The 13,159-nt window shown below is 49.3% G+C and overlaps 1 protein-coding gene across 1 annotated transcript in view; it reads left to right on the top strand.

The window, feature by feature from the left end:
• CSMD2 (CUB and Sushi multiple domains 2) overlaps positions 1-13,159 on the top strand; it is a gene marked incomplete at both ends in the record, with an annotated part of 669,667 nt that overhangs the window by 232,738 nt on the left and 423,770 nt on the right. The window contains 1 exon segment of the mRNA XM_079698551.1: positions 3,345-3,539. Within this exon segment, the coding sequence (XP_079554677.1) occupies positions 3,345-3,539 (195 nt within the window).

Here is a 13,159-nt window from a genome sequence, read left to right as displayed (position 1 = left end):
AGGAAGCCAACAGAGCGGGATCGTGGGGAATGCCAAGGAAGCCAGCACTGTGGGATCATGGGAGATGCCAAGGTAGCCAGCAGCATGGGACCATGGGAAATGCCAAGGAAGCCAGCACTGTGGGATCATGGGAAATGCCAAGGAAGCCAGCACTGTGGGATCATGGGAAATGCCAAGGTAGCCAGCAGCATGGGACCATGGGAGATGCCAAGGAAGCCAGCACTGTGGGATCATGGGAAATGCCAAGGTAGCCAGCAGCATGGGACCATGGGAGATGCCAAGGAAGCCAGCACTGTGGGATCATGGGAAATGCCAAGGTATCCAGCAGCCCAAGGACTATTCTAAGCTAGGCTAATTGACAGGGTGACGGAAGTCAATCCTTTCATCTGGGTTATCTCACTTGTCAGAGGTAGAGAACGGGCCTGGAAGAGGTCTTCATCCCTTAAGATAGTTCTCCCACAAAAACATAAGGGCAGGGGCCCTTTTTGTCTAGCTCATTGCTGCATTACCAGCACAGAGTGCAGTAGGCCCACAGTATATTTTCATTGTATGAAGGAATTAATGCATCAATGGGTAAGCCTTCCAAATGACTAATTGATGAGCACTCAAATATGTCCCTACAAGTGTCACACACAGTGCCAGGCTCCTAGGATACACCCAAGGACTGCATGGCCCTACAGTACAGTGGAAGGATAACATCTGCCATTTTTGAGCACCTACTCTGTGCTGGGCACTGTGCCAGCCATGCATCAGTTATTATCAGTAACCTCATCAACCACTAGATATTACTGTCCTCCTTTCTCAATTGAGGAAACTAAGGCTCAGAGAGCTCACATGACTCAAGGCCACAGAGTAAGACAGTGACAGCACCTGGCTTCAGACCAGATCAAGCTAGTACCAAAGTCTGCCCTTTCCCTCTACAACAAGCTGTCTCCTCCTGGGAGGAGAAGAGAAGTGGGAGAGAAAGCCTTCTTTCTGAGGGCTCTGAGATCAGCAAGGCTGGCAAAGAGAGTCCTGGAAGACAGCAATATGGGCTGGAAGAGGGTACTGCAAGGGCCTGGGAAGCTCTCTAGAATCCAGGCTGGCCGTCTCCACTTCTTCATCTTTATTCCTCATCACTGCCACCCCTACCCTCTTATTCCAGGCTCTCTGATCTCTTAGGTTATCTCTGGCCTCAGGGCCTTTGCACGTGATATTTCCTCTGCCTGGAACACACTTTGACCTAGCTAATTCTTACTAATCTCTCAAGGTTTAGCATAGACATCACCTCTTCCAAGAAGTCGGCTCTGACTACCCCCTGACTGGGTTTGTTCCCCTGCCTGGTCCCTATCTCATCATAACACTTAACATACCTTTAATCATATGCATCTCCCAATGGACTGGGAACTTAGATTCACTTGTGTGGTACTCACTGTATCCAGGCTTTACATACCTCCACTCACATAATGCTCACAGTGACCCCAGAGGAAGGTACTATCGCGAACCGCCTCTTACAAAGGAGGAAACTGAGGCACAGAGAGGTTAAGAGACTAGCTCAGGGTCCCACAGGTAGTTAGCCATCAGGCTGGGATGCGAACCCAAGCACTGAGGCTCTCGGGTCTGTACTTTCCACCACCCTGCTCTGTGGCCTCTCAGGATTGGCCTCAATAAACCATCGCCAGATAAATTAATGGAGAGGTACTTGGATGGCAATCTGGACACGGCTGTGACCGCCTGTCCTTGCCTTATGGGGAGGTGTGAAATGGTAGGAGGTGGGACCTTCTGGGCACAGGCAGTTCCAACTCTAGGAAGAAGGGCAGAGGGTAGGGGGACCTGAGTCAGGCTGAACAAGTGACTCGGGCACAGAGGAGCTGCACCCTCCCTTTCTCCCTCCTGATTGGCAGGTCATGATGCTTACGCACCCTCACCAAGACCATTTCCTCTGGATAATCAGTACACGCTGGCAGCTGGCATTATTGCTCTGGCTCAGGTGGCACACTGTATATCTTATTCTCTGGCTCCCCATTTTCCCCTTGAAACGGGTCAGTCTGATCAGAACTCAGGTTCTTGTCTCCCTACCTCACTGCCTACTCCAGCACTAATGACCCCTTCAACTCCCCCAAACCTGCTGGGCCAAAGTACAGCTCTGGCTGCTGGGGCAGATACGCATGAAAGAAAGGACATCGGGTTTAATGAGCACCTACTCCGTGCCACTGTCTGTCTCTTCCATGGCATTTATTGGGAAGGACTGTGGAGTCTGAGATCAGAGCAACCAAGCCCAAGAGATTAAAGTGATTTCCCTGGGGCATCTCGAGTGATGGGATGGACGTGTTACTGAACCAGGTTCGTTTTAGCCAAAGCGCTGAGACGCCGGGGTTTGCAGCAAAGAGAGTGTTTATTCACAAAGCAGCCAAGCGAGGAGATGGGAGAACAAGTCCCAAATCGGCCTTCCCAAAGGCAAGGGGCTTAGGGTATCTGTGGGATAGAGACTAAAGAAGCAGTGTGGTCTGAGGTGTGGGGAGCTTGGGAAACATGGGGAAAGGTGATTGGAAAAAGGTGCAGTAATCATCAGTCTGCTCAGGCGTAACTAAGCTGCAGGCCTCCATTTTGGGGGTGCTTAACACCATCTGAGGGTGGAGTTTTGGGCCCTCTGACATCAAAAGTCAACAAGCAGACACTTGCACATGTCCAGTTAGAGCTAGTCTTAACTGGCTTAATTCAAACTAGACACAAGTTCCTGGAAAACAATTCAGGCAAACATCTTATTGTTCAGGTTCCGTGCCGCTTGGAAGACATGCAAGTCTTTTGTAGCAACAGTTAAAACGACCTTGCGGGCTTCCCTGGTGGCGCGGTGGTTGGGGGTCCGCCTGCCGATGCAGGGGACGCGGGTTCGTGCTCCGGTCCAGGAAGATCCCACATGCCGCGGAGCGGCTGGGCCCGTGAGCCATGGCCGCTGGGCCTGCGCGTCCGGAGCCTGTGCTCCGCAACGGGAGAGGCCACAACAGTGAGAGGCCCGCCTACCGAAAAAAAAAAAAAACAACTTGATTGGTGAAGGCAGGATACAGGTGAAATGGATTTAACTGATGCTTACCCACAGTTCAGACATACTTCACATCCCGGGCTGCACATGAGAAAAGGCAGGAAACCTGGATGTCCAGGTATAAGTGGCGTGTGGCGTGTGTGGCTCCTCCTGAACGTGTGAGCCCTGCGAGTACTCGGGGGCCAGGCAGCCTTCAGGGGCAGCCCTGTCCTACGGAGGAAAGGAGGTCCGGGGAGGAGGGTCACCCAGGGAGGTGCTGCTCAGAGGCCAGGTGTCAGGGCTGGCGACCTGCTCACGGGCTGCGTGTCTCTCCTTGTGCTCACAGCTCTCCCCAGCCACACGTGTGGGAACCCTGGGCGGCTGCCGAATGGCGTCCAGCAGGGCTCAACCTTCAACCTCGGCGACAAGGTCCGCTACAGCTGCAACCCCGGCTTCTTCCTGGAGGGCCACGCCGTGCTTACTTGCCACGCTGGCTCTGAGAACAGTGCCACGTGGGACTTCCCGCTGCCCTCCTGCAGAGGTAGGTGGCCAGGGAGGGCCTGAGGGGTGGGCAGCACCTCGGAGGGATGCTGCAGCTTTCAATGGGACCCAGTCTCCATCCACTCCAGCAGGAGGTGGGGTACGCATCATGGGGAGCCCATGTCTGGGGGCCACCAAGGGTCCTCAGGGTCCCCAGGTATTCTAGGGGCTATTAGGCCTCCCTGGACCTCCTAGTCCTCAGGTGTGCACTCCCTCAACCTGCTTCCCCTGCATCGACTAATTTATTTTTAGTCGGTCTGCCCTTCCCTCCTGCCCTCCTATCTCCGAAGATACATCATTTCTCTTCCTGTTACCAATGTGTCTCCTGTGCATGGCTCTCTCACAGCTGTTTTCCTATTGCTCTCACCCTGGCAATTCTTCTTCTCTCTTTTCTATAAATTCAGCCTCTCTCCCTATATAATGGTGTCCTCCTCCCAGTCTTCAAATATGCTCAAAACCTCTTTACCCCAGCACTGCTCCCCAGAAAAACCCAACTTCCTTCAGTGCTACATGGGTCTCAGCCTCCCAGCTAGGGTAACCAACTTGTCCTGGTTTCCCTGGCGCTTTGCCATTTCTTAGCTCCAAAAGTCCCACATCCTGGAAACCCCCTCAGTCCCAGGCAAACCGAGACAGTTGGTCACCCCCTTCCCAGACTATTTCTTATTGCCCCTGCATAATAATCAAGCTTATTTCAAAAATAATTTCCCATGCTTCTTATCTGATGATAAAAATTATCACATGATCATTTTAAGTGAGCTTAGAAAATACAGAAGAGAATAAAGAAGAAACAAAATTTACCCATTTTAACCACGATTTTCATATATTCCCTTCCCATCTTCTTCCTCTTTTTTTTAAATTGAAGTATAGTTGATTTACAATGCTGTGTTAGTTTCAGGTGTATAGCAACATGATATGGATATACATATATATATATTCTTTTTCAGATTATTTCCATTATAGGTTATTACAAGATATTGAATATAGTTCTCTGTGCTATACAGTAGGACCTTGTTATTTATTTTATATACAATAGTATATAAAATATACTATTGTATATAAATAGTATATTTTAAAAGATACTATTTTATTTATAATAGTATATATATCTGTTAATACCAAGCTCCTAATTTATCCTCCCCCTGCCCCTGGCTTCCCCTTTGGTAACCATAAATTTGTTTTCTTTGTCTGTGAATCTGTTTCTGTTTTGTAAATAAGTTCATTTATATCATTGTTTTAAGATTCTACATGTAAATGATGTATGGTATTTGTCTTCTCTGACTTACTTCACTTAGCGTGATAATCTTTAGGTCCATTCATGTTGCTGCAAATGGCATTATTTCATTCTTTTTGATGGCTCAGTAATAGTCCAGTGTGTGTGTGTGTGTGTGTGTGTGTGTGTGTGTGTGTAATATCTTCTTTATCCATTCTTTGTTGATGCACATTTAGGTTGCTTCCATGTCTTGCCTATGGTAAACACTGCTGTTATGAACATTGGGTGCATGTATCTTTTCGAGTTAGAGTTTTCCTCTTTTCTGGATATATGCCCAGGAGCAGGATTGCTGGATCATATGGCAACTCTATTTTTAGTTTTTTAAGGAACCTCCATACTGTTCTCCATAGTGGCTGCACCAATGTACATTTCCACCAACAGTGCAGGAGGGTTCCTTTATCTCCACATTTCCCTCCTCTCCAGCATTTATTATTTGTAGACTTTTTGCTAATGGCCATTCTGATTGGTGTGAGGTGGTACCTCATTGTAGTTTTGATTTGCAGTTCTCTAATAATTAGTGATGTTGAGCATCTTTTCATGTGCCTGCTGGCCATCTGTATGTCTTCTTTGGAAAATGCCTATTTAGGTCTTCTGTTGGTCGCATTGTTTGCAAATATTTTCTCCCATTCTGTAGGTTGTCTTTTCATTTTGTTGATGGTTTCCTATAAGTTTGATTAGGTCCCATTTGTTTACTTTTGCTTTTATTTCTTTTGTCTTGGTAGACTGAGTGAAGAAAACATTGGTACAATTTATACCTGAGAATGTTTGCCTATGTTCTCTTCTAGGAGTTTTACAGTGTCATGTCTTCTATTTAAGTCTTTAAGCCATTTTGAGTTTATTTTTGTGTGTGGTGTGAAGGAGTGTTCTAACTTCATTGATTTACATGCGTCTGTTCAGCTTTCCCAGCACCATTTACTGAAGAGACTGTTCTCCATTGTATGTTCCTGCCTCCTTTGTTGAAGATTAATTGACTGTAGGCATGTGGGTTTATTTCTGGGGTCTCTATTCTGTTCCATTGATCCATATGTCTGTTTTTGTGTGCAATACCATACTGTTTTGATTACTATAGCTTTATAGTATTGTCTGAAGTCTGGGAGGGTTATGCCTCCAGCTTTGTCTAATACATATTGCATACATGCATATATTGTGAATATGTATATGATTGAGATTATAATACATGTAGATATTTTTAACCACCTTATACAAACTGTGACATCATGAGAAGGGTTTTCTCTTGACACCAACAATGCCCAGCATCTTGAAAGCTCCACCCAGCCTTGTCTATCCTCATCTCCCACTTACTCCCCTGCAAACTGGCCTTTGCTGCAAATATTTTGCATCACGTTGCCAAGTCAAATGGGAACTGTTTTGGCCCTTATATTCCTTGATGTCTCAACAGGCTTTTGCATTCTTGACCACTCTTTCCTTCTTGAAACCCTCATCTTGAAATCCCATGGATCTCCGAACACCCAGGTATAAGTCTAGGAGGATTGTTTCAAGGAGTTGAGAAGTGATTGGAACAAGTAGCTCTCCTTGGGTTCAAGTTTAGAGGAAGGTTTTCTGTAATTACTATCAGAAGAGTAGCTCGAGGAGAAGCAGCTCCCTCCTTCCACCATATGCTCACACCCATTTTACTGTCTACACGAGCGATGGAAAATACTTGGCACATAGATCCCTTTCTCTTCTACCATTCCCATGGGAGGCATAATTAATTGATCACAGCACCCTTCCTGCTTGAGTCCAGAGGCAGCTGTGAATTCCTTTCAAACAGGCAAGCCACAAGCAATCAATCTGAGATGCCGCTTGACTCCGTGTTTGTTTAACCCTCCTCAGCCAATAGAATTGGCCTCAGCCTTGTTGGTCCTTTTTGACGGAGCCTGGGGAAACTAGTCTCCTTTCTCGCCTTCCTAAGTCCCCTCCTCTCAGGCCCCCTTTCTAACATGGGATAACTTGGGACATGTCTTTCTTCATGTGATTGATACCGGGAATGTCGAAACCAATCACGTGAGACCTTGGCCCCTACACACAAGTGTGTGGCCCTGAGTGGCCTGTGGTCTGAATCTGCTGTTTCCACTCTTCCTGATAGCACCTCTACCCACTCCGTACCCAGAGGATGTCACGGTTTAACACACTGATCTTCCAAGGAGAGGCATCAGAGTTGTGACATGGTAATAGAATGTGAAACATGATGGTAAATGAAATTAAGTACTTAAGCTGTGAAACGGAAAACACAGTTCTCGTTCTTTTTACAGAACTATAAATATCATACTTTTTTAATCAATATGGAAACTAAAGACAAATGTAGCCCATATATCAGAGGCAGAGGGACTATCACCCTGTCCTCTGAAGTACAATTCACCTCCGTATCCCATCTTAATGAGGTGGAAATCTACAATCCCTCAAAGTATTTTCAGGAATCTTTGTCAGCTCTAGCTTCCTTTGAACCTTGAACTCACTGCCATGCCTCACCCCTCTTGGTTCTGCTCTGCCAACCTAGGTTGAAAACTTGGCCCATTTTTCCTGAACCCCGCCCCAAAACAAAAACAAAACCATTAACAAAGGTGTTTGCATGCAGCACGGCCTTTATTGGAGGTTTGTGGCAATGCAGGGATGTCACATCTCAACAATGCAAGTGGCTTGAAATGAAAATTGGAGCAGTCAGGAACCCCAGAGCCTTTCGGCCCCTCCCCCTGGAAGCTTCTCCCTGGCTTCTGTCTTGGCAAGCCCTGGCTTCCCTGTGATGTGCATTGCCCCCTCTCATCTCACTCCAGCCTCCTCCACTTTGCTGCCTCTCGACCTCGGCCCCGTCTCAGGACTTCTGTCAACTTCTTAGGCACAAGAGCCCGGTTGCCCTTGGCTTTGCCATCTCCTTACAGGCTGATGTCTCCCTCCCCGACCCAAGCTCTTTAGGTATAGGGTGATATTGTCTCTAACACAGAGAGCTTTCACTTGGAAGAAACCCTGGGGCTGGCTGTTAAAATATCTTTTTTGTTAACCTGCTAGTCAAAGATAAGATGAGGGCTGCCTCATGGAGGGCTTCCTTTGCCAGGTCAGACCATGGCCCCGCAGTGCAGGGTCTGCACGTCCTGGCATGCGGTCAGTGAGGGCTGGCCTTTCAGTGGGCAGAGTGGGCTGGGGTGACAGTGCTCCCCCAGTGTTCACATCACAGCAGTAATTCATGGACCTGCAGAGCCTTTGGGGGCCACAGCTCTCTCCCAAGTCACTCCTGATTCTCTCTCAACCTCTCAGATGACGATGATTCTTTCCCCACTTCTTCTCCACTGACTTTTCTCCTCCTCTTTCCCCTTAAAGCCAGAGGGCCCAGCATGGCCTCTTCTCTGGGAACTTCTTGCCTCTCTTGGAATTTCTCATCCACTCCGAGGCTTCTACTGTTGCTTGGGGACGACTCTTCAGTCTCTACCTCCAACCCTCCCTCTGTCCTGAGCTTCAGGCCCACAAACTCACCTGAAGCCCTCCCTGGAGGGTGCTTCACATGCAGCACGCCCAGGACCTAACTCTTTCTATTTTCCCAAACCTGCTCTTTTTGTTGCCTTCCCCAGCTCGGTGAAGAGTGTCACCATCCAAGGTGGCCAAGCCAGACACCACAGTGGCATCTTTACACTCCTCACCGTTCCCTGTACCCTTAGTCACCGCGACCTGGCAAATCCATCTCTGCACTGACACTGCCCTCCACGCCTTTGCTGCTCTTCAGGGGTGATGGTCCCAGGCCCTCTCAGCTCTCACCTGTCCCACTGCAAAGCATCTCCAGTCACCCCACCACACACATCCCAATTCATTCTCCACTGCAGGAGTGAACTTCCTAAGACACAGATCTGACAGCATCACACGTTGCTCAGACTCCCGCCAGTGACCCTTTATCACTGACAGGGTCAAGTTCAGATTCACAAGGCCCTTCCGGAAGGAGGCCGAGGCCAACTTTTCTAAGTCCTCTCTAAGTAGCTTGCAATTAGCCACACCAAAAGTGCTCCCTTCCAGAATGCACACACCAAGGAAGCCAGCCGAGCATGTGAAATCTTGCTTTCAGAAGGGCTTCGAGCCCCGGAGACTCCCCGGGGCCTGAGGGGCCTGAGACAAAGCTCTGCTCAAAACTGGGAGGGAACAAAATGCTGTCCCACTCTCTGAGCCCCCAGGGCCCTCCACTCCCTGCGATTTGGGTCCATTTTTCTGTTCTAATTCACCACGTGCTGCAAGAACAGCATGAGAAGCATCCTCAGTAATGTCTGTGATTTTCTGAAAGTGATTTTCCAAACTGCCCTTCCTTAGTAGGCTGAGCTGAAAGGAACAGAGAAGGGTCCTCCTCGCGTGCCTCATGGTACCAGGGGCTGTGGTCATGCCAGGGTTAATGAGTTCAGACTCAGGAGGATTAAAGCCTCTTGGCCTTTCTTTCTCTCGTGTAGAACCCGCAAGGGCTGGCATCTGTAAGTGGATAAACCTCATCCGCTGGGCAGTGGTCCGTAAATACTGTCCGTAAATACTTGCTGAGTGAACCGATGGCTGGATGGGTCTAATTCACCATCAGGATTATGTAGGCATACGAGCCCGAAAGGGAAATTACTGGCCTGGCTTTGCCAACCTGCCTGGCAGCTCGGAGTGACACAAGCTCTTTGAGTCCCAGGCTTCACAGAGCAGTTTGGAGGGTGGTGCCTCTGCCTCAAACAGCAAACGCCACCCGCCTGGGTGAAAGGTGAGCTCAGTCTGGAGACACAGCCCAGACCAAGAGGGAATGGGGGCCATCTAGGGTCTGGGGGCAGAGCAGGTGCAAGTTTCACCTCGAAGGAGGCCCAGCCCAAGGCTACTAGTCCGTCAAGGCTTGGCCCAGGTGGCAGAGGGAAGGAGGAAAGGTGGGGTGTAGTGAGGTGGGGTGACTGGAGACGCTTTGCAGTGAGACAGGTGACAGGTGGCAGAGACCACATGGTCTCCCTTCACTTTGTGTCACTTTCGGCACCTTTTCAAAGGGAGAAGTCCCTGGGAGCCCTGAACCTTGCGGAACCTCTTTGATCCATAAGAAGGGAGACCATGTGGATTTCAGCAACAGGCCCCTGACTTGTGAGGGACATTGGCCCTAGATCAAAGAGGACCGCATGGGGAAGTAATCGGGTTCAGATGCTCTGAGGGCTGAGAGGCAGGTGGTAGAGAGAAAGCATCCTGAACAAGAAAGACTTGACCCCTGAGGTCCAAGCCCAACACTGCAGGCTGCCCCCAAACCCAGGGAGACAGGGATTTGGTCTGCAGCAGCTTGGGCGGCCAGTGCCCAGGTGCATTCCAAATTTTTTGGCCCCAGGGAGAGGAACCTGTGAAATCTGAGACAGAAGCAGTGTCAGGCATGGAAAGAGCATGGATTCAAACAGGCCTCCATTCAACCCTAGCCATGCCAGCTCAGAGCTGTGGGTCACCGGCTAAACCCTGTTGAGTTTTAAAGTGGGGACATGAGTAGTGGCCTTAAAGGGTGATTGCTTACTTGTTCATTCACTCAGGATTTAACACCTTTTGGTTGAGTACCTACTATGTGCCAGCCAGTCACTGACTCAGTCCTTATTTATTAACTGCCTTATTTATTAAGTGCCAGACATTGTTCTAGATGCAGAGAATTGCAGCGATGAATAAGTCAGACCAAGTTCCATGATCTCAGGGCGTTTACGTTTTAGCATCCTCAGGCAGAAAACAGGCAAAAAATCAAATAAACAAATTTCAGATCATAATAGAAACTATGAGGGAAATCAAGTAACTAGTAACAAGGAAGGCTGCTTTAGAGGAAGCCGTCAGGAGGGGACTCTCTGAGGAGGTGGCATTTGAACTGAGTCCTCAATGACAAGAAGGAGCCTGTTATGTGATGACCTGGGCATTCCCAACAAAAGGAACAGCAGCCGTAAAGGCCCTGAGGTGGGAGAGAGCTTGTTAGAGGAACAGAAAACAGACCCACAGCGGGCAACGTCGAGTTGCGGGGGGAGGCGAGGGGAGTGGGTGGGGCTGTGGTGGAGCAGGACCGGAAGTGTGGGTTTGGTTCTAAATTCAGGAGGGAGCTAGGAAAAGCTTTTCAGCATTTTCTAAAATGATCACCCTGGGTTCTAGAAGGGAGAGTGATTGTAGCTGGCAAGAGGCACAACTGGGAGGCCAGTTAGGAGGCAGCTATTGCAGGTGTGCAGGCTGGAGACGATGCATCACGGTCAAGGGTGGCCGTGGTAGAGGTGGAGGGAAGGGGGTAAGTTGGGGCCTTGGTTTAGGGACACAGCCAACAGCCTTGCTGATGGAAGGCATGTAGGTGCTGATGGAACAAAGGGTCAGGGTTGACTCCTAGGCTCTTTCTGGAGTGCTGGCAGGGCGGGGATGCCAGGGACCAAGATGGGGACGACTGGGACAGGGAGTAGGAAGTGTGTGCCCTAAATACAGTCAAGAGAGCTCATTTTGTCCGGGTCAAGTTTGAGATGCCTGTGAGATCTCCAAGTAGGGGGTATCAGTTCTGTGGCTGGGGGCAGTTCCAAGCTAGAAAGAGATCAGGAGAGGGATGAGAGACCCTACGTGGCAATGGAGATAGCCAGGAGGGTCTGGGGACCGCATGCTGGGCCCCCTTGTGATGTTCAAATTATACAACATACAGAAAGCACCAAATACCATGCCAGACAGTGTGGACCTTGAGTGATTCTAAGCACAGGGACTTGGCATGGACCATGGCTCCCAGAGGGCATTCCTAACTACAGGGTCCCTCTACTACCACTGGGGTCACTAGTCCTCCTGTCGCCTTTGCCATCACTACCGTTACTATTACAGAACCACGCAGAACATGGGCTCTGGAGTCCGATCACCTGGATTCAAATCCTGGCCTTGCCACTCACACCCACTAGCTGAGTGATTGTGGGTGTGAGTGCCCTTCTCTGTGCCCTGGTTTTCTCACCTGTGAATTATAATAACAGTAGTACTTAACTCAGAAGGTGAAGTGAGGCTCAAGTTGATCAATGCTCCACTCGCAGCAGAGGGCCTTGTTCACAGTAATGACTCAATGACAGTTGTGATTCTCACAGCCACGGCCATCACTGGCCGGCATTTATCAAGCACTAACTATATGCCAGACCTTGTGTTATCTAATTTAATCCTTACAAAAACCCCAGGAGGTTAAGATCTTACAGTGAGGGAACTGAGACCTGGGGAGGTGAGATACTTTGCCTGTGGTCGCACAGCTAGAGGGTGATTCTGCCCAAGTCCATGTGCCTTCCAGCCACGATCTTGGCCACCCCCATCCACTGTAGACAAGGACGATAGCCTGTGACTCATGACAAGAGACTCATGATGGCACCGTTACTTCCAGAGCTCCTGCAGTTTGGTCCGGGACCCAACAACTTGGTGCCCTCATAGATACATCCCCTGCACGGGTGCACCAGGCCAGGGACTGCCCCGTCTGCTGTGGTTTCCCTTTGACCTTCCTCTTTAACTTGTACCAGGAACTCTTTAGGAGAGAAGCCCCAGGGAAAGGGCCTGAGGCGGTTCTGCTGGGCAGATGCCACTTTGGGGTGGGGACCAGGGTCCCTTATGAAGAAACCTGAACCAAGACTCACCCACCTCTACCTGAGCGTGGGTGGTGGGGTCCTAGCTGTGGAGACTGCACAAAGCATCTGCCTCAGGCCCCTCAGGCAGGGAAGAGGGGGAGTGGGAAGAGGCTTCTCCCACCTGGAAAACCCCCCCTCCAGGATCTGGGGCTTCCGGAAGCCCATGTCAAGACTGGCATTGCAGTGACCAAGGCCCGAGAGACAGAGAAATTGGTGGATAATGGCGTGGGTCTGGAGTCAGAGAGTTATGGATTTGAATTCTGGCTCCAACATTTAGTAGCCAGGTGACCGTGGGCAAGTTTAAAAACTCTCTGAGCTTCAGTTTCCTCATCTGTAAAATGCAGGTGACATAACACCTATCTCTTTGAGCAGTTTGAGGATTAAATGAGAAAATGTAGGTATAGCATTTAGCCCGATGCCTGGCCTGTAATGAAAGTGCAACAAAGAAGAGGTACATAGCCGAATACCATGTCCTGTTTACATTCATCCTCTCAGAAGTTCCCCTCGGGGGAAGTATCCACGAAGAATTCTGTGGGTGACGGAAATAACAGTGCTCTCGGGCAATTAGCAATTTCTTAATTTTAAGAAGGGGTGTCCTTCTGCTGGTGGGAATGTGAATTGGTACAGCCACTATGGAGAACAGTATGGAGGTTCCTTAAGAAACTAAAAATAGAACTATCATATGACCCAGCAATCCCACTACTAGGCATATACCCTGAGAAAACCATAATTCAAAAAGAGACATGCACCAAAATATTCATTGCAGCTCTATTCACAGTAGCCCGGAGCTGG

The sequence above is a fragment of the Hyperoodon ampullatus genome (genome assembly GCF_949752795.1).
Source record: "Hyperoodon ampullatus genome assembly, chromosome: 2".
Lineage (NCBI taxonomy): Eukaryota > Metazoa > Chordata > Mammalia > Artiodactyla > Ziphiidae > Hyperoodon > Hyperoodon ampullatus.
The sequence above is the reverse complement of the archived record's forward strand: the minus strand, read 5'-3'. Positions and strand labels throughout refer to the sequence as shown.